Genomic DNA, 26,895 nt, shown 5'->3' with positions numbered 1-26,895 from the left:
GCCACAGGGGGACAGATCAGGGCCTGGGGGGCCTTTTCCCACCCACATTTGCAACCAGACTGCTGCCTGCCCTGGACTCAGTTGGCCCCTGGATTCTTGGACAATGCAGGAAGAAAGCAGAGGCCCCAGTGGAGAAGCTGGACTTCCTGCTGATTTGAAAGTGGAGTTTCGAGCTGGCTTTCCTTTGAAAAATGTGGGAGTTGGGGGACCATCTGTCCCCAGGCTGATGAGGCATGCCACACATCTTACGTCAGCTTGTGCATCCCACGAGGCAGGGGGCAGCTGAGACCGTGGGCGCCACCCCGTTCCCTTCTCAGCTGGGCCATCCAAGGCGAGTCGCTTACACTCTGCCTTGATTCCCCCTTCCGTGAAATAGGGATGGAGACTGTGACCGCAGGGTCGGTCCTCAGGAGACACAGAACCAACGGGGCGTCACCAGACAGGGGTTTATTTTAAGGAACTGGCTCCTGTGATCGAGGAGATCTTGGCTGGTCCAAGATCTGCAGGGCGGGCGGGGAGCTCAGAGAACCCATCCGGACCCAACCCCTCTGCCTACACGCTTCCTCCCGCCCCGACCTTGAAGCTCTCTCCTCCACACCCCATGTTTGAGCCTGGCACATCGGACACCCAGCCCCCCAGAGCCCCCCAGAGCTCCCCAGAGCCCCCCAAAACCGCTGCTCAGTTCTCCTTCACGCTGTGGGTTCCACCTGACTGTTTCCACATGGGACCTGCTTCATCACAACCCCACACCACCACACACGCCCCTCACTCCCGCCCCCTCCCCACCATAGGGACCGTGAACTCCTGCCCACCCTTCAAGACCCAGCATTCCCTGATCTCCTCTGGGAATATTGAGCCTGTCTCCCTACTCTGCTTACCCCTGTACCCTGTGGACACTCCTCCCTGTCTGTCTGTCTCTCTCTCTCTTCCTAGACTGCAAATTGCCTGAAGCTGGAGATTTTGTCTTGTTCTTCTTTCTGTTTCTCCTTGTCTCTCTATGCCTGGCACAGGGGCCTGTGACAAATGCTGTTGAATGAGTCGCCTGGTCCCAGCCAGTGGTCACTCTGTCCATTCTTGGTTGTGTCTGATGATGGGGAGCTCACTCTCTGTCCAGGCAGCCAGCTCCATTTTGAGAAACTCTAATCCATTGTAATGGTACAAAAAGTATGGATGTGGGACATCTACAGAGTCTCCCTCTTCTGGACCCGGCAAAGACTATCTTTTGATTATTTGTCCATTTTTTTGCCCTCCTCCTCTTCCTAAAGAGGAAGGCTATTTTCTAATTGCTGGGAGAGAAGCTAATTTGTTGTATATAATACAGTCATGGAAGATGGAGAGGAAGAGGGGGGAAATTGCTTTGGCTAGGAGTTTTAAGAAGGAAGGTTCTACTGCAGTCTTTTTTTTTTTTTTTTTTTAGAGATTTTATTTATTTGAAAGTGAGAGAGCGAGCGTGAGCATGAGTGGGGGGTGGGAATGGGTGCAGAGGGAGAGGGAGAAGCGGATTCCTCATTGAGCAGGAAGCCCAACACAGGGCTCGATCCCAGGACCCTGAGATCATGACCTGGGTTGAAGGCAGATGCTTAACCCACGGAGCCAGCCAGGTGCCCCAGTCACTTTTTAAAAGATTTATTTATTCATTTGAGAGAGAGAGAGAGGGAGAGAGAGAGAGAGAAAACATACAAACAGGGGGAGGGACAGAGGGAGAGGGAGAGGATCTCAAGCAGATTCCCTGCCAAGCCCAGAGCCCAATGCAGGGCTTGATCTCACAACCCCAAGATCATGACCTGAGCTGAAACCAAGAATTGACTGCTCAACTGACTGAGCCACTCAGGTGCCCCTCCACTGCTGTCTTGAGGCATGAGAGAAATAGATGAGGAAAGACGATTCTAGTAAGTACTGAAGTGGCCAATGTCCCGAGGGCTCTTTTATCGCCCTTCAAGAAATTCAAGACTGGGATTGCTCCTTAATTATTTTTGGTTATTGAACTGTCTTATTTCAACATGACATTGCTCTGAACCTGAGCTACATGGGTCTCTAAATGTATTAGGGTTATCCATGAGACACGCTCAGTGGTAGATTAATGGGTGTTTGGACACAGTTTTCTCTTTGATGTCATTACTTTTCCTTGTGTAGATGCACAATGGTGTTAATGAGCATGTATTTTACAACCAGTCCACGTACTTTCTGAAGGTTAATTATTATCTAACTATCGTGGAACTTTCATGAATATTCTCTCCTGCACCTCCCACCCCAGCCCCCTGTACGGTTGGAGTACCAGAAGCCGGCACCAACCCAGAAGCCGGCACCAACCCAGAAGGCTAGATCAGTAGTTAGCAATGCCACCAGACAGTACCCCTCTCTTTATAACAAATATTTGGCAACACCCCCTTTGCTGTCCTTAAATGAGGCTTACAGATAATATAACTTACCTACATCCATAATTTTAAAAATTCACTACAGAATATATATAAAGATAAACAAAGTTTTCTATAATCAAATAAAATGTTTTTCAATATTTAATATTTTTATCTGTTTTTTAGAGAGGGAAGGGGCAGAGGAAGGGAAAACCTCAATCAGGCTCCACGCCCAGCACAGAGCCGGACACGGGGCCCGATCTCATAACCCTGAGGTCACAACCTGAGCTGAAATCAAGAGTCAGATGCTTAACACACTGAGACACCCAAATGCCCAATATTTAATGTTTTTTAAATAACCGATCTGATGGCCTCGGAGGCCATACGCCACGGTGAGGTGCTCACACTTCTGAATAGAATCTCCCCATGTGCCATGCTCATGTGCACTGGGATGTGGGGTCAGTGGCTGCACAGGCGGGATGGGCTGGGCTTTGCGGCAAATGTCCCAACTTATCACAACGTCACAAGTTTATTCTTGTGGCCATCGTGTCCGTTGTGGCTGGCAGGAGCTCTTCTCCTCCTGGAGAGACCCAGCCTACAGCAGGGGCTCCACATAGACACACTCGGTCATAACCTCTGTGACAGGGGAGGTGTGTGGAGACCAGACACCGACTCAAACAACTACCCCCGGAAGTGACACACATCCACTCAGATGCCACCTACTAGGTTCTGGAAAGGAGAGGACCCTCTCCTGACACTCTCCTGAATCCTGACAGATGTCCATAATGACTCTGAGGGCCCGGGGCCCTGCCTTGGGGGTCCCATTTCTTTGAAATGGTGAACAAGTCTTGGTAAAGTTCCCAGTCAAATCACTGCCCCCCCCAGCAATGCAACATATTTTTAAAGTGTTCAAAGATAGTGGGTTTATAAGTTCTAGAAGTTGGCCTAGAACATGGGGGAGATTTGCCATGTGCGTTTTTCCTGCACATTCTAAAACACCGGGTATCCCTTCCTCCCCTCCTCCCACCACGTGTTAGCATCCTTATCACCGCAATAAGACACTCCCACAAAAATACAAAATGCCCCCATTAGGGACAATACAGACCCACTGAGAACCATCCTTCTAAGCTAGTGGGCTGTAGAAACCTTTTCTAGCAGAATAGCTCCATTTGGTTTATTTCTAATGAACTGTCATGCAGAAACCCATGACACACATTGGTGAAATGTACCACTGCCCTGGGTGACTCGGGGACACCCATCCAACCTCCCTCCTCCTCCTCCCTGACCTTCGCCCTCCCCGATGCGTGTCAGACACACTGGGTTCCCCGGTGCTCAAGCCCCGAGGCTCCAAATAACCCAGAAGCAAACTCACTGGGTCTGCGAAGTCACCTCCTCTCCCCACAGCATGCGGCGAGGCGGCCTTTCTGCCTTCTGAGTGTTTCGAATCTGATGCATCTAATACTTCGTGTGAAAACTTTTGATGAGCTGAATAAAATCAACATTTGCCACCCTGTGGAGCAAAGGCCACCGACCAGAACATCAGGAGCTTCGTGCCTCAGACAAGATGCCAGTTTTCCCTGAGGAGACGACGTCCTTTGATGAGCGGAAATATTTCCAGCGAAGATCCTACTTTTCTAAATGCGTTAACATGGGCTCGATATTGCGTTTCTATTTCTGTGCGAAATGCCAGCACAGAAAGAATTTTCACGTCTGTGGGTAATTTGCGGTCAGACAGAAGCCACGGAATTGATGTGGGGCGATGCAAGGTGAAAGTTTTATGGTTTTTTTTTTTGTTTTTTTTTTTTTTTTTTGAAGATACACCTTTTGCTTGTCTGGGATCACACAATGGATGGGGTGTGTGTGTGAGAGAGAGAGAGAGAGAGAGAAAGAGAGACAGAGAGAGACAGAGACAGAGACACCACACCAGGAAATACAAAATGTAAGGTATAATTTAGATTACCAATAAAATGGCAATCACGGGTGTGTGTTGTGTGCTGTGTGGCACGCTCCATGACGTCTGCCCGGCCAGCATCTGCTGCGATGACACCTGGTGCCTCTAGCTTGCTTAGCTAAAGATTCGCTGAGAACTCAAAGGAGTCGTCATGCACATGGCTCCTGACAATTTATGGCTTCTGCTCTCCAGATGGGACCCAGGCCCCCGAAGCTCTCCCACCCTGCACCTCCTCAGCCCAGCTGCTCCCAGAGAGCATAGTCGTGGGCGGAGGCCGCAGAGCTGGCCTGCGCATCCCTGAGTGAAGGTCACCCTGGTGGTCCCAGGGGCATGACTCCTGCGGATTTCAGAAATGCAGGGAGGGGAGGAGCCAAATGGGCGGTCACTGTCACACTCACACACGCAAACGCACACACACCAGCCATCCTCATGGAGATGTGGTACACATGGTGATGGACAGACAGACAGACACATACACACAACTCAACTTCAGCAACCAGAATTTTGGAACCAGGCTCCCCTGGGGCCTCCTAATCAATTATTTTAAAAATGATCTAGAGTTGACCACATGCTCTTCTGCCCGTGAAAGAAAGAGGGCCATGTAACTCAGGTCCCCGGTCAGCACTCACTGAGCTGCTGGGAGGGAGGGGGGCACGGGGCCGGCAACTGGGGTTGCAAAGGTGAGCAAAACGCAGGGGACCCCTGCCCTCCGTGTCCGATACGGGAGAAACAAAACAAACCAGGGAAACAAAATGGGTTTAAAAAACCCAAATTCCTTGGGGCACCTGGATGGCTCAGTGGGTTAAAGCCTCTGCCTTCGGCTCAGATCATGATCTCAGGGTCCTGGGATCGAGCCCCACATCGGGCTCTCTGCTCAGCAGGGAGCCTGCTTCCCTTCTTCTCTCTCTGCCTGCCTCTCTGCCTACTTGTGATCTCTCTCTGTCAAATAAATAAATAAAATCTTTAAAAAAAAATAAATAAACCAACCCAAATTCCTAATTATAAATTCTGACACGGATTTCCATTTCTGGAAGCCCAGCAGACTAGGTAGGGCAAAACACACTGCCCTCCTGATGCCGGAGTAAGTCTGGATAAAAAACACTGGAACAACTTCAAAAATGTAGAACTCAGCAAGGAAATAAGAGATCCTTACTCAGAGGGCAACACAGCAAAAAGGTGGAAAACAGGAAAGAGTCACGGAGGAGAGTGTGAGTCAACCTAAAAATCAGGAATACTAGGGGTGCCTGGGGGTGCTCAGTCAGTTGAGCGGCTGACTCTCAGGTCATGATCTCGGGGTCCTGGGATCGAGCCCGGCGTCAGGCTCCGCGTGCTCTCAGCCGGGACTGTGCTCCCTCTCTCCCTGCCCCTCCCTCTGCTTGCTCTCTCTCTCTCTCTCTCAAATAAATAATTTAATTTAAATTTAATTCAAATTATTTATTTGTTTATTTGAGAGAAAAAGGGAGATAAATCATTTAATTTAAATTTAAATTAAATTTAAAATATTTATTTATTTATCTGAGAGAAAGAGAGAGAGAGAGAGAGAGCAAGCGTGGGGAGGGGCACAGGGAGACAGAAACATTAGCCGACTCCTCTCTGAGCTCTGAGCCTGAGGCTGGGCTCGATCTCAGGACCCTGAGATCATGACCTGAGGTAGAATCAAGAGTCAGTTGCTTAACTGACTGGGCCCTCCAGGTGTCCCTCAAATAAATAAATCTTAACAACAACAACAACAAAACCCAGGAATTCTAGAAGGAGATAATGAATGGAGGAAAGGCAACATTTGAATTAGATTTTCTATCCTGATATTTTATGTAGTTTGTTGTCCATGTCTTAAATATAAAATCCCTCTTCAAACATGAAATCTTACACGTTTATATTATATATAAAATACATATTTACAAAGTATATTATATATAAGAAAATAAATCCTCTTGGTTTGTTTCTCTGGAGAACACTGACAGACCGGCCGCCACCTTTGTGACTCTGATCTGCCGCGACGGGGGCCCCCAACTCCTCAGATGTCTCAGGATCCAGCCTCGCCGGCCTCCCTGTGCCCAGAGCTCTACGTGCACTCCCCAAAGGCAGGGGCCAGGACTGGGGGCCTCACCACGGCCCCCCAGAGCCAAGCCCGGTGCCCGGCACAATGCAGGCCTCAGTAAAGTTTAGATGAACGCACTGTGGTTCCCTGCCTCTGACTCTGTCTCCCACTTTCTCTGCATCTCACCCCCCAACCCCCAACCCCACCGTCCTTAAAGATCCTTGAAGATCCATGAGAGCAGAGACCACGCCAGTCTTCCTCACGCCTGGGAGACTAGTCCCAGTCAGGAGCCCGGCCCCCGGTGCTGGCTCCAAAAACAGTCACCGAATCAACACAGGATAAATGCCGTTGGGGGATTACATTTGTAAAATATAGCCCTACTCCCCTCACCCCCTGGCCCCTGCCCAGGATTTCTCTTCTTCTTTTGCTCTTTCCTTTTCAGTCAGCAAGACTCTTTTGAGCCCCAGCCTCAGGAAGAGACGTGACAGCCGAAAGCGAGGAGAACACGTCTGTCTCTCGTGTGCTTTTGTGGATTCAAAAAGCTCAGACCCTGAGAGGACCGGAAAGAACCCACAGAAAGGGCAGAGATTCGGAGGACATCATGAGGCGTCCCTGCTTCTCCGGCTGGAAAATAACGTTCTGCACTGTCAGGAGGAAGAAACAGATGGCAGTTGGTGGTGGTCCCCAGAGAAAGTAGTTTGTGTCCTTGCTGGAGGCCTCTGCTAGCTCGGAGGGTAACCTTGTGCGAATTAGAAAAAGGCACCCCTTCTGGGCGCACAGCTCGGCCACTGGGGCACAGACTGGATGCACCCCTGAATTGGATCCCTCTACCAGGTGCTCTCGTGGAGTGCACAACTTATACAACCACACAGGGCAGCCCTGCACACCCCTGCCAAGTCCTGGAGGAGGCTGGAAAAGTTCAGACAGGCCCGTGGGGTCTAACTCAGAGGGGACTTGTGCCTCCTGTCCCAGGTCAAGGTCTCATGGGGCAAGGATGTCCCAAAGAAGAAGTGGCCGGGGCAGAAGGAGCTTCGGACAGCCTCAGGGTTTCCTCAAGTGCCTGATGAGGACTCTAAAGGAAGACCAGGTGGGGTGCAGCATCCCTGAGGGCCACTGGGAACAGATGACAGCAACAGATTGTCACCTGCCCGCCCACACATGCCACCCGCTTAAGCCCCCTTAGAATGAGCCAAAACCCCAGGGAAATGCGGAACCAGAGAGCAACCTCAAGGAGGCTGAGACCAGTGTCTGCCTCAAAGCCGCAGTGAAGATTCCAAAGAGAAAAAAAGAAGTTGAAGGGGCTTCTGGGTGGTTCAGTCATTAACTGTCTGCCTTGCGCTCAGGTCATGATCTCAGGGTTGCGGGATGGAGCCAGCATAGGGCTTCCTGCTCCACAGGGGAGCCCGCTTCCCCCTCTCCCACTCCCCCTGCTTGTGCTCCCTCTCTCACTGTGTCTCTCTCTGTCAAAACGATAAATTAAAAAAAATCTTAAAAAAAAAAAAAGAAAAAAAAGAAGTTGCATTTTGTGCACGTCCAAGGTATAAATTGAGATTTTCCCACCGGCTGTGCTCAGCAGCTACGTGTTGGAGGCCGTGCAGAATGAATGACAAACGCCTGGTGCTTCTCCGCTATGCTCGTTTTTCTTCTGCCTGGATTTAATTACCAGAGCACAGGGTGCCCTGACTAGATTGTCAATTGCTTGAGGGCAGGGCCCAGCCCATTCAGCTTTAAATCCTGCACACTTACCTACCGAGAAGTTCTCCCTGCCTGGGCTTCTGAGTGATTAACTACAAATGAATGGAATTTTCCCCAGGCGCCATAATCGAAAACCTCCCCTCCCTCTCTTAGCAGAACTTCCAAAGCCCGGGGACCCTCTCATGCTCTTGTGGCTACAGCTGCATAGCCTGATGGATGAAGCTTTTAGGATTTAGGACGTGTCTACGCTAGCAGAGGAGCTCCGCCCTGTGCAGCTGCCGGGAACCTTGGCATGGTCTGAGGTCAGGCTCACGGCTGAGGGTTGGGCCCCGAAGATTCAAGGGCAGGGGTGACTAGGTCACTTGTCCTGGGAGTTCCTGGAGCTTTATGAGGCTGGGGATTTGAGGCTTCCCGGAGTTGGTATCCTGAGTCTTGGGTGCTGTTTGAGGCCCTCCCGGCTTGGGTGCTCCGAGGGACTCATACCACCTTTTCCACGGGCCCTGTCCATGGCCTCAGCTCCAACCTGCTGCCTGGCCACCACGGTCACATGCCAACACTTTATTCTGGGTCCCCGCCACAACATCACACATTTTGTCTGTGTGTGCAGCATTTGTAGACACGGATCGTGTCTCCTGGCCTGTGTTTGTGAGTTATTCCCCATGCGTCTGTCCTTTCTCTGTGGCCAGAAGGTCAGTGCCCGTCCCCGGCTGGCTACCTCTTTGTCTCCCCAGCTGGAGTCCGGGCTTTGCCACTCACTAGCCGGTGTCCTTGGCGTGTTATTGAAGTTGCTGTAACCACGGTGACCGCCTCCCCCTGGGCCCTCTCCTTTGGGCGCCCTGCAGCTGTTTGCCTCTTACTGCAAAGGTTTGCTGAGCAGCCCACCTCCACCACCGGACAGGACTACCCCCCTCCCCACCCCGCACCCAGCACTGTCCCCGCCACTGAGCGGTGCTCTAAGGAAGGCGGCTTCCTGCCTCTCTCTTCCTCCTGCCCCGTTTCCCTCCTCTCCTCCTCTCTGCCGCACAGGGTGGTCAGCACACACCATCCCAGCCATTTCTTCCTTGGGGACCCCTTCACTTGTTCCAGGAGAGGAAGATCACTAGGGAGAGGCTGTGATGTTGCAAGGTCTTTTATTAAAACCAGGTGAGTCACTCCATTCGCTGAGAAGGCACACTTACGTTCCAGACCCCCGCCGCCTCTCTCTCAGGATGGACTGTCGTCCTCTGCCCAGACCTCTTTCTCACTGAAGATGGACATTTGTTGGGGGGGAAGGGGGTGGGGGTGATGGGTCAGAGCATCTTTAATGGCCAGGCCTTGGTTTATGGCTTAGATTTGGGATTAGAGGTGAAGGTGAAGGTGTGGTTGAGTTTGGAGGTTGGAGGAATTGGGTTGGCATTTAGGAGAGAGGCAAATTAAGTGAGCAAAGGGCCGCACGTCTCCTGGTTCCCAGGGTGAAGACCCTCCACGAGGACCCTAGGCCACTGTCTTGCAAAGCCACAGGAACCTAGCCCAGCCCCTCAGCCTCTCCCACCCACCTCTCATAAACAAAGCAGACACTCGGAAGCAAACTACGTGGCTACAGGAGATCACAGCCCACCTGCCCCTGGGCCCCAGGGCCTGAAGGGGTGGGGGTGGGGTGGGGTGCCCAGGGACTCAGCCCTGGAATCCCAGCTCCTTGTACTTGGCAGCGATGTCGTTCCGGAACAGTTCCAGAGCCTTCTTCATGGCCGCCTGGGCTTCGGCGCCGAAGTCCCCGGCATGCTTGCTCTGCAGGACCTGGATGATGGCTTCTGAGATGAACTGGGTGGGGAGATGGGAGGGGCACCGGTCACAGGGGCGCACAGTCCAGGAGCTAGATGGGAATCAGACTGAGTCCCACCTTCTCTTTATTCCACAGCCGTTTATGGAGTGCTTATTACACACCAGAGGGGTCTCTGTGGGTTAACTCCTTCTTTCCCTACCACCCCTCGAGATAGGTGCCAGTGAGGAACCAGGCCCATCTCAGTGCAGGAGCCCAGGACACCACTTCCCTGCTGGCAGCAGAAAGGAAGGGAAATGCTCCCATTCCGTGGCTTTGCCCAGGATTTTGCAGTCAGAAAATCTAGAAAGAAACTATTTCCGTTTGTATTTAATTTTTCGCATTTGATGGCTTAGTGTGGTTATTGCTTTAAGTAGGCTACTTGGGGGGGCTGGCGGGGGTGGGGGGTAGACCAGCATAGTTCTGTGCCAAGCACAGAGCAAGGGCTCAGAATTATTGGTGGGCTGGAAGGAGGGAGGACAAGGAAGGGCCGAGGCCTGCGGCTCGCCCCTGGGACCCAGCCTGTCCCGTCCCAGCCTTGCCTCTCCATCCCCATGTGCTTAGACACCCACAACGTCATTACCAGGAACACCTACGGCACAGCTCTTTAGCGACTGAAAGATCTCGTGGGTATAAAATGCTACTGCGCCTTCTGGACAGGGAGTCAAGATTTGATGCCAGCCACCACCCTGGCTGGAGGACCAAGCGGTGTCACTTTACAGAGGCCCAGACAGGGAAGAGCCAGCCTAAGGTCACATAGCAAGTGGACGGCAGAGCTGGAATTTGCACCCAGGGGCTTGTGGACAAACGGCCGCCAGAGCCAGGAACAGACGTGAGGATGGCACCTCGGTTGGCTTTTCCCAGTTTCTCAGGGCGCCCCAAGTGCAAGTGACTACAGACAGGTGGCCGGGTCGGGGGCACAGGGTGACAGAAGGTTTAGGAGGCACACACAGGGCAACACCCAGGGAACACGGTTCTGTCTAGAAATAGCGACAGCGGGGCGCCCAAGGTTGGTTTCAGCTTAGGTCATGATCTCAGGGTCATGAGATCAAACCCCACGCTGGGCTCCACCCCGGGCATGGAGCCTGCTTCAGATTCTCCCTCTGCCTCTGCCGCTGCCCCTCCCCCTCCCCCATGCTCGCTCACATTCTTTCTCTCTATCTCAAAAACAAAAAAGATAGGAAAGAGAGAGAAAGAAAAAAAAAAAAGAAACAAGCACAGCTCCACAAACCCCTGTCTTTGGACATCGATCTGGACATATGCCCCAAAACAAAGCTGAGGTTTGGGCTGCCATGAAGTCAATCCCCCCCCTGGAGAACGTGGGAGACCCAGGTTCCAGGCTCTGCTCTGTCGTGACCCCCATGGGTGACTTCACCATAAAATAGGGGCTCAGCTGGCCCCATCATCGGGTCCCCCCATTGAGCCTTTCCTGAGTTTGGGGCACAGCCGCTAATAGACAGGTAAGTGTGGGCTGGGGCAGCCGCACAATTGAGAAAAGTTGCCTGGACATCCAGCACCCACTGTGGCCCCCTCACTCCCCACTGGGAAGCAGCCGCTCCTAGGAAGAGCACGGAAGGAGGTCCCGGATTGAGAAGGGAGAGCAGACAAGTTGTATTGTGAGCCCACCACATGCCACCAGGGTTCAGAAATGAGGAGCTCACGCTCCAGCCAGGAGACAGCTGGGGAAAGAGATAAATCCCAGTGCAGACGGGTGGGCGCCATGACAAGGGATGAGGAAAAAGCGGCTTTGCAGGGGGGATGTGGGGGTGCCCCCTGACAGTCACATGCAGAGAAGGTGGCTTCTAAGCTGGGCCCTGGAGGGGGGACAGGGGTCTGCTGCCAAGAGCAGACAGGGAGGGCAGGGGCCGCAGCATGCACAGTCTCGAAGGCGGGACCCGCTCCTCACGTCTGTGATGCTGAGCGTGACGGGCAGCCTGGGTTGTCTCTGTATGATTGCGGGGGCAGCTGGGGTGCGGGGAGGTGAGGTTGCGAGGCTGAAGAGGTGGTGGTGGTTGATGGTAGACATTGTGCCACAAGGGATTAAGAGCTTGAGTTCCCAAGTTCCGGGAGATCAGACCGTGCCTACTGGCTCATTAGCTGTGTGACCTTGGGCAAGCTACTTAACTCCTCTGAGACTCCAGTTTCCAAATCTGTAAAGTGGGTATGAGAGGGGTACCTGCCTGGCACGGAGACTGCTAGTGGCCTGCCCCATGTCCTTCTTCTTCTTTCTTGGTAACAGAACACTAGCTGTAGTTGGAGTGGCAACAGACCACCGTTCCCAGCTTTCCATGCAGGTGCGTGTGGTCTTGTAACTAACTTCTGGCCAATAAAACTGTTGAATGGGATTTCTGGGACTCCTTAAAAGAGAGCTTTCCTCTCTTCCTCGTGCTTCCTGTTTGGAACACGGATCAGATGGCTGGAGCTCTAGCAGCCGTCTTGGACCATGAGCCAACTTGGAGGACTCGTGCCAACTCTGGCAGCACAGAAAGCGCTTGCATCCCTGGTGGCTGTGGGGTGCCCACACAAGCTCTGGACTCCCTACCTCTGCACTTACTTGGTGTCAGAGAAAAAGAAGACCCGGAATGCAGTTCCTTAGCTTGGAGGGGACTGAGAATTCCATGCAGTGATCCAGGAGAATGCCTACCATGGCCGATCCTTACGGGTAGCCATGACCATGGTCTTTATCCTCGTCACTGCACCAGCCTGGCCCCTGCTCCCTTTCCCAGGGGTTGCACCTATCCCTAAGGCCCTTTATCCTCCAGATCTCAGTGCTCCCTCTCACCACACCCCTCCCCCCACTGGTTATAAAGGCAGAACCGGAAGCTCAGGCCCTGCCCACCCTACTTCTCAGCCCATCACAAGAGATTCAAACCAATTCCCCATGCCTAGGACCCCAGGGCTCTCTCTTTTCATCTGTAAAGATGCTGGAACCAACGGCGCCACCTGCTGGCCACCCGGAGGGAGCACCCGCTACTGTGCAGCGGCTCCGGGTGGCACAGGGTTTAGGAGCGGGGAGGTGGAGGTGGGGTCTGGAAGAACAGAATCCTAGTTTGAATCCCGGGAGTGTGCCGGGAACAAGCAATCGCCCTCCCTGTGCCTCCGTTTACTCATCTGTCCAGTGGGTACAATAATAATGGTACCTTCTTGTGAAGGGGAATGCAAAGGGGTGCCCCCAATATCCATTCTCCCCTTCTTCCCCTGGATGACATACTGATTTGGGGGAGAAGTGGGTTTACTCTCAGTGACCCCCCGAGGAAGGGAAAGTAAGCGACAGCTCATTTCACAGATGAGGGCCCTGGGGCACAAAGAGGAACACTGTGGGCAGAGCTGGGACTGGAACCCAAATTGCATCCCTCCGAGGCCTGTCCTGCCACCCTCCCGCCCACCCCGGCCCCATCTCCCACCTCCAGGTACTTGACGGGGATCTTGTGCTTGGTGGCGTGTGACTGGGCCAGTGGCTTCAGCTCCGCCTCGTGCTGCCCCTTCTTCTTGAGGATGCCCCCCAGGGCTGTGAGCACAGTGTTGCCATGCTTCTTCAGGTCCTCAGAACCCTTCATCTCGTCCTCCGACTTCAGGTGCTTGAACTTGTCAAACTTCTCCAGGGTCTCAGGGTGGCCCTTAAAGAGCCTGTGGGCACAAGGTGGTTGGGAATCAGACACAGGAATGCACCGTGGGGGTCTGGAGGGGGCCAAACACGAGTTCCAGGCTGGGCTCCCGCTACTTCCCAGCTGTGTGACCTTGGGCAGGTCACTCTACTTCTCTGGGCATGCACTTCCTCATCCAAGCAAAGGGGATGACCGGTCCCTACCCAGAGCAGAGGCGCTGTGATTCAATGAGAACATATACGCTGAGCACACGCAGTGCGCTCAACAAAGACTCAGCTTTGTGATTTTTCTTATCCTCATGACCCGTCTCTTCTGCATGGCCACTGGGAGAGGCAGGAGGGAAGGATGTGTCTGCATTAGTCCCTGGCTTCACCCCAACTTTCTCTAAGTTGTTTGAGGAGTAGGTGACTAACTGGAATCAGGGAGAGGAGGTGGCCGGAAGACCAGAGGCTCAGAGGTATGAAGGCGTAACTCAATGTTACAAGGCTGGTGTGTGGAAGGACCAGCTGGAAACAGATCTGAGTGACTCAAAAAAAAAAGAAAAGAAAAAAAAAAAGACCACGCAGGGGACCATTTCTGCAGTTTCCTACCTAGGGATCATCCTTCAGTTGCTTGAATACTTCCAGCTACAGGAGGCTCACTACCACCTGTGATGGCCAGTCCAGTCCAGATTAACTCTCAGGCTCAGAAAGTTCTTGCTTATTTTGCTCAGACTCCCTGTCCCTCCCAGGCTCCTCACAGTGGGGGTTGGTGAGGCCCCAGGGGGAGCTACCTGCCAAAGACCAGGTCCCAGCTCCAGCCAGGGAGCCAGTGATCTGGCCACAGAGGGAATTTGCCCTTGAACCTGAGCAGCCACCCGTAACCTTGGACCTTAGTATTTCCTGCTGTGGAAAGGGGAGTGTTGGTTAAAGGGAGTCCTAGCTACCACCTAGGTGGGAATGGTTTTCCCCATTTCACTTGTGGGTGAACAGACCTCAGAGGTAAGTGACGTGCCCAGGGTCACGTGGCTGGCCGGTGGCAAAGCCCACAGCAGAGACTGGCTGGTTCTAGAACTCATGCTGTCTCGTGTCACACCCCGAAATGTTTGCAGGAATGACCCTGTCTGTCCAGGCTTTCTCTCCTCTTCTCTAATGGGTTCAGGAATGTTCCCCTTTCGTAGCTTCTTAGCTAAGTCACAGCCTCCAGCCCTGCTGTGGACACACCCCAGTTTCTGGAAGCTTCTCACAGCACACACCCATATTCACGTGCATGCACACCCAGACACACACAAGCGTGCACAGGGTAGCACCAACAGGGAGTGCACCCTTCTCCCAGAAGCGAATCCCTCCTGCATCCCCAGAATGCCCAGGGCTGTCCATGCCCTCTGCCAATGTCACCACCTCACCACCCCCGGGTCCCCGCCCCGCCAAGCCTTGTGCATCCCTGACAGCTCATCTCTGGCACTTTTCACCCAAGGGTCCCTGAGCTCCTCTTACTGTCTGGTGACAATGATCCCTGACAGACATGAGACCTAGCCCCCACAGGGGAAGGCTGGAGGTCAGGACACTGGAGGGAGCTCTCTGGGGCAGATGAGGACCAAAGGACCGGGTCCCCAAGGCAGCCAGGGTCTCAGATATTCTGGGAGACCCCCAGATGTATAGGAGAAAGAACATGGGACTGAGAATTATGAAAACTGGATTCTGGTCCCTGCTCTGTCTCCAACGTGCTGTGTGACATTGAAGAAGTCACTCAACTTCTCTGGGTCTTGATTCATCCATCTATAAACCAAAAGGGTTGGTCTAGCTGATATTTCAGCCTCCAAATTCTAAGGCTTGACCCCTGCCTCACCTTCCACTCTCCACCAGTGAGGCGGCAAAGGAGCCCAGATTTACTTCCAACAGTGCAGAAAATTGGGCTGATCCATGCCCACCAGATCATTCTGGCACAATTCAGCCACCTCCCTCCCTCAGCCCACAGTCCTGCTGCTGGGAGCCCCAGGCAGGCACAGAAGGTCACACCTGGATTTACCTAACGGCAGGTCCCTGCAAATGGACGAAGGAAGGCCTCACCCTGTGAAGGATGGATGGGTTTTCTCTACGGTTACAGAAGCCCTTGCTTGCCTCGTCTTGTCATCTTCCATCCTATGTCCATCTGCCTGGCCCATCACAGGCTTGCAGGGAAGTCAGCGAGAAAGGAGGCCACCTCCCAATCAGCCTCTGACCTGAGGCCCGATCAGACACCCACACGGCGGACTGAGGACTCAGACTTGCAGAACTCCTCTGTTTCACACCGAAGAATGGGACTGAGGAGAGGATCCCCTCTCTGGTGTGTAGCATGGGGCTCCAGAACAGGGGTGTGATAAGCGAGGATTTGAATTCCAGCTGTGTGACTCTGGGCAAGTTCCTTAACCTCTCTGTTCACGATGGTGATCATAACCATCTCATAAGGCACTTGTGAGTCTTAAGTGAGTTAATATACACAAAGCACCGAACACAGGGCCAGGCGGTGTATACCGCGTAAAAACGTGCTATCCTCCCCCTCCTCATTGTTGCTGCCACCTATATCACCGCCATGGCCACCACTGTCACCACCCCCATCATCAACCTCATCGCCATCAGGTCAGGGAATCGAGTTCTATCTATAGCCACCGCTGGCCCTGTTTCCTCTCCGTAACATGACAAGTATTGTCCACCAGCAGCGAGATTCGAACTTTTCGAGGCTTCGGAATTCCTTGTCCAGATCAAAAATAAATAAAGCAGAAAGGATTTGTGCAAGAGAAGGAAAGGCAGGGGGTACACTCAGCAGCACCCTTCCTCCTGGGCCCCCCACTCCTGGAGCCAGGCTCTCCAACCAACCTTCTGGCTTTTATGTTCTAGACCTCTATGATCATGTCCTTGGAGCGAAGCCCTTCGTGTTTCATTAGCAGGCTCAGCCGAACAGAATTTGCTGTCTTTTATAATCAGGGGAATAGGAGAAATGACCTTGCCAAGGTCAGTAAGGAAGCCCAGGCTCAGTGTCTGGAACAGAACCAAGAGACCAGCTCCCACAGAGGCACGTGCAGCCCCGGGAGTTAGCATTCCCTCCCCCTCCTCCACACGGGGGGCGGGGTGTGTGGTGGTGATGAACCTCCTCCCCAGTCCGCAAACACTAAAAGGGCAGAACCAGTTGGCATGGTCTCTGCATGTCCCACAGCCCAAGACGTGACAAGGCATTGGGCTTTCTGGGACCTTCCAAGGGCTGGAGTCTCAGGCATCACGTCTCATCCCTGGTCCCTAGCCCCTGGCAGGTCTCCCTGTTCCACCCTGGGGAGGGAGGGAATGTTTCCCCTGATGACACAATACCCGAGTCTCCTTCAAGTCACTGCCTTGGGGGCTGGCAGCTCCCAGATCACCTCAGAGAGACTCATGCTTGGCAAACTTGGTCCCCAACCCTAACTTCCCTGCCTCTTCTCTCCACAAGCAGGGGAGGAGCATGGGCTCGGGGAATGCCTGGGCATGAGAGCAGAAAGGGACCTCAGAGACCCCGGCAGACGATGGCTTCACTCAACCAATAGGCAAATGGGACCCAGAGAGGAGGAGTAACTTGTCCAAGGTCACGTCCAAGCAAACGTGGCTGAGAAGCTGATGTCAACTTGGGAGGATCTTTTGTCCTACCAAACAGGACCTGTTGCAGCCTCAGCAGCCTGCTGTCAGGGATGGAAGGAGAAAGACATCAGCAAACACCCCCATGATGCCAGTCAGAGTCAACAAAGAACCTGACCATCCTTCCCCAGGTGTTTCTAGCATGGACCACTGAGGGCTCGGACTTTAGATCACAGAGCTTACGGGACCGGCCGTTCTCCCCAGACACGGGAGCTGGAAATGAGTGACGCCCAAGGGAGACCGAAAAGGCATCTGAATGGGAGAGCAGATCCTGGCTCACAAGGTAGAAGAAACTCATCTATAAATTAAAGCGTGAACGACAACGGATCCACTCATCGCAGCTCTGGGCCCACTGGCTCCCGGTACAGAAATGTTGATTTATGCCCCATCAGATACTTGACTCGTGCTGGCCCAGAGCATGAGAGAAGGGACCAGGAGAAGAGGGATCTAACACCGTCTGGGGTTGAGGGCGATGGGAAAATAAAATCCCACAGGCCATTCTTTATGTACGAGGCTTGGGATTTTTGTTTGTTTGTTTGTTTATTCAGGACCCTTCACTATAGCAGTGAAGATGCCCTTGGAGACCACCCCCCTTCAGAGCTCTCCAGTTCAAGACTTCCTCAACGTCAAATGTCACGAATGGGCCCCTGTCTTCTGTTTTCGAAGTATAATACTGTGAAGGTCCTCAGTCTGGCTCTGTCCGTAGCAATTACTAACACCCTCTCGAAGCTGCCATATTCTAGGAACAGCGGCAGGCCCCTTCATGCATTATCTTATTCAATTTTCACTTCCGCTTTAAAATGTAGATCTCAGCATTTCCCCCCATTGTACAGTAAGGGAAATGGACTCAGAGAGGTTGTGTACCTTCCCCAAGGTCACACAGCTGCTCAGTGGCCGAGCCCATTCTAGCAGTGCAGGTCTCATCTTGAAGACCATGTCTTAGCCTCGACAGTTCACAGACCTTAATGGACTTGTGACTCAGGGGAGGTCCTGCCCCTCTCAGGTCCTTTTTGTCCTCAACCATTAAGTGAAGCGGTTGGACAAGATCTCTCTAGGGCCTGAGAGATCGTTTACTCAGTCTACAATTCTAGGAGTCCTCTCGGTGCGCACTAGGCACCCACCGTTTGAGCACCAGACTTCTCCTGCTGCTGACACGGGCATGGGCGGGATCTCTTTTCCTCTCTTCCTTTCTGGACTCAAGTCCCTGACACAAGCAAAAGAGAACCAAGTGGGGGTTTTATGCCGCTAACTGGTCAACCCCAGGCAACTGACACAGCCAACTGGTCAACCCCAGGCACCCGTTCCAGCTTACAAGCACACCCTTGATCTTTGGGGAGTGAGTGATAGAGGCAATGGAATCTCTTCCGTTTACCTGATGAGGACCTCCTGCCCATGGCCCGCGAGGTCAGCCTCTACCTTCCCCCAGACGTTCAGCACCAACTGCCATTCCCCGTCGCTGAGCCCCATGGTGCAGTCTGAAGGAGACAAAAAGCAAGTCCGGCTGACTCGGTGTCGTGGCTCTGACAGCTGGGGTTTGAGATCGCCTGGCCCCAAAGGGATTTTATACTTTCACTGAAGCTTGACACAGATCACTTGACGGCTTGCTCACTCTCTCTCCTCCTCCTCCTCCTCCTCCTCCTCCTCCCTCCTTTGCATGCAGGGTCTAATCTTTTCCTTTCTGTAGCTCTCACATGGAAGCTATTTTGGGGCAGGTGCCATTGTGGGGAGGTAGGACAACTCAGGCCACAGGGGCGTGGGGGTGTTTGTGCATGTGGCAAGAGCGGGGAGAAGGCTGGCCCCCTGTCTGCAGTCTCAAAGGCCAGCAGAAAGGGCACCACCAAGGCCGAAGCCAGCAGCCTGAAACTCAACTCTCCCCGTTGTCAACCATCCCAGGAGGAACTGTCATGTTTCCAAGCTCGCGCAGCAGCACCCTGGCTAGCCCTGGGGCTGTCATGGCCCTTAGCGGTCTCCTTGTGCACAGTCAGCCCACTTTGCCAGAGGGTCCCTCGCCCAGCCAGCAGCAGGGGGAGAGGGAGCTGAGGTGGTTCCTGTCCGTAGCTGGACGAATCCATAGGCTCTTGGAGTCTGGATTTTCCCACGCCACCCAGAAACCTTCTGGCTTCGTGGTCGTCTTGACCTTGCTCAAGTATTTCCTTCTGAGAAGCTTTGCTTGACCTCCCGCCTCCCGCCTTGAGGCACAATTAATTTCTTCCTCCTTCCATTTACTTGTAGGTTCTCCTGTTCTGCTCCTTCTTTCGTTGTGCCGTATTTCGTAGTTTCCATGCTGGTTCTGCCATGACTGTGTAACAGCAGCTGATACGCACTCTGCGCACTTTACATCTGGTACTTGTTTAATCCCCCGACAGCCCTATCTCTATGATAGATATGACATTATCCTCATTTAATCAAGGGGAAGTTTGGGAAATTTGCCATGGTCACTTAGTTGATGGCAGAGAGCTGGGATTTGAACCCAGAAAGTCAGGTTCTTGAGTCCGGGCTCCCAAATACCTTATTTTGATTTTCAGAGCAGCAGGGGCTCTATTTTATTCACTCATGTATCTCTTGGAGTTCACACAGGCCCTGTGCCAAATTGGAACTGAATAAATGTTTGTTGAATAAAAAGATAGATGGCCATTGTACAAAAGGCAAGCGAAGATGATTGGTCTTTTTTATATTTAGCCATCATCCATCCATCCATCCATCCGCCCATCATCCATTTATCCATCCATCCATCCATCCACACCCATTCCCCCATTTGTCATCTGTTCATCCATCCATCCATCCATCCATCCATCCATCCATCCAACACAGAGTTACATAGTACCTACATAGTGTTGGAAACCGCTACATGCCAAGGACAACAAAACTCAACGAACACATCCTTGTGTTCAAGAAACTCACAGACCTTAGAGAGATAAAAGGAATAAGCCTACAGTACGGTTGATGGAGTGCTATGATCAAGGTACGCAGGCCCTTCCTTCCATCCACACAGGATTTTACAGATTACCAAGTGCCTCCTTGGGCAGGATTAGATCTAATTTTCGCAATAGCTCTGCAAGGTAATGAGTATCATCCCATTTTATAGCTGCAAACAATGAGGTTCAGAAAGAATAAGCAAGTGTCCTGGGTGTCCTGGGTCTGTATTAGACACGTCAGTTAGGACCATCCCACATATACAGCTCTTGCTAAAGGCAATGGCCCAGCCCCAGCCCCTCCGTGACCATGTAGGTCATATTCACAGTCACAGGTGACTGGACCAGGGCTGGCAGGTAACCCGTGGCAGCCAATGGCAGGGCTCTGTCCAACAGCCAGTGTCTACTAGCTACACCAATCAGATGCCCTCAGCAAAACATGAGCAAGGGCGTGTGGCAGGAATTGTTGAGTTCGTAGGAAATGCGGCATCGAAGAGAGTCCGTTTCATGGCCAGCATGGAGTAAGAACCCCAAACTGAGAGCTCTTTGGTGTAGAGTCCCAGAGTTCACTCCTTTCTCTGTCAAGCCTAGCCCAGTTACCATTTGGGGTCACCATGAGCTGCTACTTCCTATATGACCCCTCGTGCATCATTTCGGTGAGCTCTATTTCTTTATCAAATCAGCTCGTTCCTAACCAGAGGCGCCCCTCCCTGACACTGTGCTCCAGGTTTGTGGCAACCCAGGGATGCTGAGCCCATCCACTGTTCGCAGGGGAGGATGTCATAGCAGAATGAGTATCTAAAGACGCCACAGGGATGGGGAGGGGGCTATCCTTCGTCTATTCATTCAGCAGCCCTGCTAAGGGCTTTCTCCAGGTCAGGCCCAGGAACAAGAGCAAGGCGGCTCTGAGAGGGTCTGCCAAGGGCTCAGACCCTTAGCAGGTGCAGCGCCTTGTCCCGGTCACTCGCTGGAGGCTGAGCCCTGCACGGCGGCAGGGCAGGGTGGGGCAGGGCAGGGCAGGGCTGCATGGTACCGCACCCAGTGGTGAGGGAACAGGGTCCTGGCAAGGATGCTCTCCCGCCACCCAGGGCTGGTTAGCTGCAGCTCTGCCATCTCCAGCCTCCGAGCTGTCTGGGGACAGCCTGAGCATTTAAAAGCTCATCAAATCATTACCAATGCTAAAGTGTTTAATACTTAGCTGTCACCTCTTGGCAGGCGTCCCCATTAACTGGCGCTCATGGAGACCTGTGGCTTTGAAGTCGATGGACCTTTTAAGTTTTACCATTTAAGCTAATAGGAAGGCGCCGACATCTGTTTGCACTTACACATCTCTACAACAGAACAGGCATTACCTAACAGTTGCCATGGCTACCTGGAGTCGCCAGCTTTGTTTGGGGGCTATAATTATCCCGCAACAGTCTTCAAATGGCTGGGGCAAGGAAGCTGGAGATGCACGAAAGAGGAAAACCTCCAGCAGCCTTAGACTCACGTGTCGCACACCACACACGCACAGAGGTGGGCTGGTTTTGACACCCTGGGGGACAAAACTGCATTCCCCCCAAAGTCAGATATGCCCCAACCTCTTTCTCTTCTCAGGATATCATGTCACAGGGTCCTTTGAATGCAACCATCTCAGATGTATAAGATCATTCTCAAGCCCTCAAAGTTTAGAGCCTTAAGATCCCAGAGTTAAAATTCTGGGGCGCCCAAATCTTTGACTTTGGCCACTCTGGAAAGGGGGATCTAGACTCCAGAGTCATAGAAAGGCCGAGGTAGAGAACTGTAGAAGGATAGGGCCATCATGTCTTCAAGCTAACAGAGGACTTTGACGGCATCTTGTCTAAGTTCCCACTACATGCAGGAATTTTCCCTACAGGTCATCATCCAGCATCCACTTGAATTCTCCTAGGAGCAGCGAGCTCACTACCTAAAGCTTTAAAGTGTCTCCTTTATATGGAACCAAAAACATGCCTTCTTGCCACGTTCACTCCCTTGTCTGTGCTCTGCGGGCTCTTTGGGGATACAGAGGACCAGCAGAGTCTCTGTCACGAGGGAAGCTGTAGGTTCAACGACTGGTCCTTACTAACTGTACCCAGGACTTGAAATGAGCGCCCTCCCCTGGCAAGGTAAACCAGGAGCCTGCCTGGTGAAAAAAGCCATTTTGCTATTTTCAAGACAGCAATTCTCGCCTCTCCTTGAGCACATAAAAGAACTCTCTCGGAAGGGGCTTCCAGCATCCCCCCTCCTCCACTTCCCCCCAACACACAGAGGTTTGAGTCCCCAGGTGACTGTGCCACACGCTGCTCTTCCCCCAAGAACCTAGGAGTTTGCTGGCCCCTGGGCAGCCAACAATTCCCAGCAGCGAATCTGGGGGATTAGACTTTAAGACTCCAGCAAGGGAGCAGGTGACTTTGGCCCTTCAGAGCCAAGGGTCCCACCCGTCTTGACCACCTCCCTTTCTCCTCCTCCTCCTGGGAGCCGCCCCCTTGGAGGCCAGCCTGGGCCAGTGCCTCCCTCCCGCCCAGCTTAGCTTGCTCCTTCCTGGCCATCTGCCCTCCTGGTCCAGCGCCAGGCCGGACTCAGAGCGGACTCGATGGGGTAGCGGGACCCCCGAGCTTGCCCCAGACCCCACTCCTCCCAGCCCCCTGGCAGCCATGGTACTGACCACGTCTCCCTTTCTCCCCAGCTGTCCTCCTGGAGCCTCCAGCCAAGCCGTGGGGCTGGGGGTGGGGAGAGGTGTCTTATAGCAGCCGGAGGCACAGGGAACTAAAAATACAGTTTACATGGCAAGGCTCCTCCTCTCCCTGGAGGCCTGGAGGGGCTTTATTGGAAGAGGGCTGGCAGGGACACAAGGATCCCAACATCCCAGTAACAGGTGTGGCCTGAGGACACCAGCCTTCCTCCCCCTTCTCTCCCCCTCCTCTCCCCTCCGCAGCAGCCGCAGAAGCCCCACCTTCCACCTGTCCCCGGATGCAGCCCAGCCCCACCCCCACAGCCCCACCCCACAGCCCCACCCCTACAGCCCCCTCCCACCGTCCCTCCCCTCCCCACCCATCTCAAAAAAACGTCTCCCCCTCCATGAAGCCTCCCCCAACTCCACCCCCTTCCTAGCAGGTGTGCCTTTCTCCACCCCGCCCCCCACCAAGGTTCTGTGCAGCCTTATCTCTCCCGCTCCGGGCTGACCTCCCCATTTCTGCCATGCGAGCTTCTTCAGAAGCAGGCATACAAAAGCAACAGGCTGCACTCCGGGGACACTGCCCCTCCCAGCAGCCCTTTTTGATAGACACTTCTATAAAGCCCACTTTCCGCGGGAGGAGACGGAGGCACAGAGAGGTTAAGTAACCACCAAAGTCACACACAGCTTGGAGACGCCAGGCACGAAATTCGAACCCAGGCTGTCTGGTTTCAAGAGTTCGTGCTTCACAGCTAGGGACTTGTCTAACTTTTGGATCCTTCTTCCTCTCGCCTTTCTGACAGCACGCCTAGCAGAGAGCTGGGTCAGTAAGCTCTTTGAATGTTTATTTTATTGAACTGAGTCCATCCCTGGTCTTGGCTTCCCCGGAGGTAAAGGCAAAGGCAAAGGCGGTTGGGAAGCGGCGCGCGGGTGGCCCTGCTGCCATCTAGTGGCGGCGAGGAGAAAAGCCTCCACCTCTGGCTCTGCCCCTCCCACTAGGTCCCTGGGTTCACCCATCCACCCTGCCCGCCAGCCAGGAAGGGGTCTCTTTCCAACTCTATATTCACGGCACCGACCAGGTGCTCTCCAAATGATTAAAAGATAAATAGCCATGGTCTTTTCTCTCAAGGGACTCGAGGTCGAGTGGAGGAAACCCTTGGGGGGATTTGGAATGCAGCAGAGATTGGAGCAAAGGGCTTTGGGAGGGTAGGAAGCCTGCTAGGGGTGTGGGGGGAGGGTGTGATGGGCTCCGTGGAGAAGACCTGCTGGCAGAGGTGACAAGGGGACTGGATCTTAAGGTATGAGGGAGCGTGCCCTCTCAGCAGAGGTAGTGAACTGTGTGGGCAAAAGCCCAAGGGATACAGGGGGGCTACACGGGGAAGGGGGTGCTGGGGAGGTGACCCTACCTGGGAAGGCCCTCCTGGGCCAGAACCAGGACGGGAGACTTTGTATCAACGGTGCAACTTCACGGCCACGTGTGCTCACCAGGGACAGGGCTCTGTGCTGGGTCCCAGGGAGACCAAGGTGAATGTCACAGGGTCCCTGGACTTTAGAGGGTGACAGGAGGGACAGATGTGTAAACAGTTGATAAAGGGCTTTGAAATAAGGGTAGTAACTCGATGGTCCACCATAGGGGCAAACCACAGGAAATCAGACAGGGCGATTTGGCATTTGACCCCACCTCCTGTTACTGTTGTGATCCAGGGAGAGTTACCGTAACTTTTCAGCATTTGGGGTTTTTATCTGTAAAATGGGAACTTTGAAAATAATTAGCTATCCCAAACATCCTCATGAGAATGAAAAGAGGGAGTTTATGCACCCGACTCAGCGTGGTCCCTGGTATACAGTAAGTGCTCAGTAATTGCTCACTGTGATACAAGGAACAAGGGAATCATTAGGGAGGAAATGATTACTCCCACCAAAGCACATGTAACAGAGAAGGTGATGCCTAAGTAGGAATTTGGAGGATATTAGGGGTTTGCTAGTAGCAAGGTGAGGAAAGACTATTCTAAGCACAAGGGTCAAAGCATTCAGGGGCATGGCAGTTGGTGGGTTGGGACCGGGTCTGGTTGTGGGGGACAGAAAGCCCAAAACATAGCTTCCTCAAGAGAGGATTCATTCCTCTTTCATATGGAAGTCCAGAGGTAGTGGTCCAGGGCTGGTAAGGCACATACCCAGCCGCGGCCTGCTTTAGTGCTCTGCTATATCACACACATGGCTTCCACCTCCTGACACAAGGTGATTGCCTGAGCTCCAACCATCGTGTCGCCATTCCCACCAGCAGGAAGGCATAGGGGTAAAGACAGTTGTGCCCCCTACCTCTAGGGACACTTTCTGGAAGCTGTAATCAATACTTCTTCCCAGGGATGCCTGGGTGGCTCAGTCGGTTAAGCATCTGCCTTCAGCTCAGGTCATGATCCTGGGGTCCTGGAACTGAGTCCCATGTCAGGCTCCTTACTCAGCGAAGAACCTGCTTCTCCCTCTGCCTGAGACTCCCTCTGTTTGTGTGCTCTCTCTCTGACAAGTAAATAAATAAAATCTTTTAAAAAAATACTTCTTCCCACTACACGGCCACAGCTTTCTACAAGGGAGGCCTGGAAACGTAGTGTCTGTTTCTATATGGCCATATCCCCAGACAGAAATTGGGGGAGTTCTCTTACTCAGGAAGAAAAGGAAAATGAAAGGTGGATGAATACTAGAAATTTCTACCACAAGATGTGTAAAGAGCGTGATATATGCAGGCAAGAAGAAGTATTTTAGTGTTTCTGTGGTGGAAGAGGGAGGGAGGAAGGAAGGGGGAAAAAACAAGCAGAAAAATCAACAGTGACCAACCACGGATGGCCTTGGAAGCCACAGGGGCCAAAGTTTCTCCTCAGCAGAGAGCCACTGGCGGGGTGTGAGCAGGAGAGGGCCAGGGGACTTGTGCTGTCCTAGGAGCATCATTCTAGTTGCAGTGGGTATCATGTCATGGAGGGGACAAGTCTGGAGGCAGGAGACACTGTCCCCCAACATTTTATTCTGAAAATGTTCATACGTGCAGCAGAGTTGAAAGACTTTTAGAGCAAACACTCTATGCCCACCACCTATGTTCCACCACTGACATTTTACTAAACTAGTCTGATCACATATCCATCCGTCCCCCCAGGCGCCCACCACTCTTTCTTGTTTTTGTGGCATTTCAAAGCAAATTGCAGACATCTGTCTCTTCCCTCCCTGCTGAGTCTTTGGGCCTGCCGGTCATTCCCGAGAGTTCAATATCTGTTTGCATTTTGTTTCTTCTGATGGGAAATTTACATCCAATGAAACGGACCTGTGCAAAGCATCTATTTACAGAGTTTTGGAAGTTCCTACACCTGTGTAACCCGCACCCCTATCAGAATAGGGAACATTATCAACACCCCCAGAAAGTTCCCACCTGCCCTTTCCTGGCCAGTGCCCACCTCGTCCATCGCCCGGAGGCAACCACTGTCCTGATGATTTGTTTCTTTCAGGCACAGATTGGTTTGGGGAAGGAAGCCTGTAAGAAGGGCTCGGAGCTGAGGGATAAAGAGGAGAGGGGCAGACTCTGCAGGGGGAGGCCGAGGGAGGGAGCTAAGTGGTTGACTCTGGCCCAGCAGTGGGAGTCAGAGTCTGGCTGTGTGACTGGGCAGAGGGTGGCGCCATTTACCAAGGCCGGCGGGGTACCGGGAGGACAGAGAAGCAAGTCTCCCTTGGGACGGCAGCCTCTGGAGTGTCTGTGGGACATCTGTCTGGCAGGTGTAGGGATATACGTGTCCCTGAGGCATGACGGTCCTCTGGCAAGGTGGCCATGTTGTGTCCTCCCTGTCCCTCCCACCCCAGTGCCCACGAGGCTCCTGCCACCAAGAAAGACAAAGGAGCCCCTCCTCCACCTGGCTGGAAGGCACCAGCCACATGGGCATGGAGGGGGCACGGGCGTGGTTACATCTAGTTGGCAGGTCACAGGGAGGAGCCCTCCCTTCCCAGGGGGAGCCCCTGAGCTGTCACCCCTTCCCCCCACTCCTTCCAGCCTCTCTCCCTAGCACCCTGCAGCCGTGCCCTTCCCAGACTTTTCCTCAAACCTCCTCCCTTCCCTCTGAAAACAATAAAGCCCAGGTCCTAGCTCCCAAAAACTCCTCCAGGGAGGGGGGAACGAGCTCTGCTGCCTGGGAGGGGACAGAGGAACGCGAGACGAAGGCAAACACGGACCCACACCCCAGACTGCAGCTGAGCTCTCTCTGGTTTATCGGA

At 53.2% G+C, this 26,895-nt stretch overlaps 1 protein-coding gene across 4 annotated transcripts; it reads right to left on the bottom strand.

Moving 5' to 3' along the window:
• Positions 1-8,582: 8,582 nt before the first annotated feature.
• Positions 8,583-23,179, bottom strand: MB (myoglobin). Of its 4 annotated transcripts, none has more exons than XM_080811983.1 (4): positions 23,157-23,179; positions 18,434-18,536; positions 13,241-13,463; positions 8,583-9,838 (listed from the first exon to the last, which is right to left on the bottom strand). In XM_080811983.1, exons 2-4 carry the CDS (start codon positions 18,526-18,528, stop codon positions 9,692-9,694), a joined length of 465 nt encoding a protein of 154 aa, XP_080668109.1. In that variant the 5' UTR covers positions 18,529-18,536; positions 23,157-23,179; the 3' UTR covers positions 8,583-9,691. The 4 variants fall into 4 exon arrangements, with proteins under 4 accessions (XP_080668109.1, XP_080668107.1, XP_080668108.1 ...); XM_080811981.1 differs by lacking the exon at positions 23,157-23,179 and adding an exon at positions 22,639-22,877; XM_080811982.1 differs by lacking the exon at positions 23,157-23,179 and adding an exon at positions 18,629-18,882.
• Positions 23,180-26,895: the final 3,716 nt, after the last annotated feature.

Source organism: Martes martes (assembly GCF_963455335.1).
Source record: "Martes martes genome assembly, chromosome: 8".
Taxonomy (NCBI): domain Eukaryota; kingdom Metazoa; phylum Chordata; class Mammalia; order Carnivora; family Mustelidae; genus Martes; species Martes martes.
This window is presented reverse-complemented; position numbering and strand designations above follow the sequence as displayed.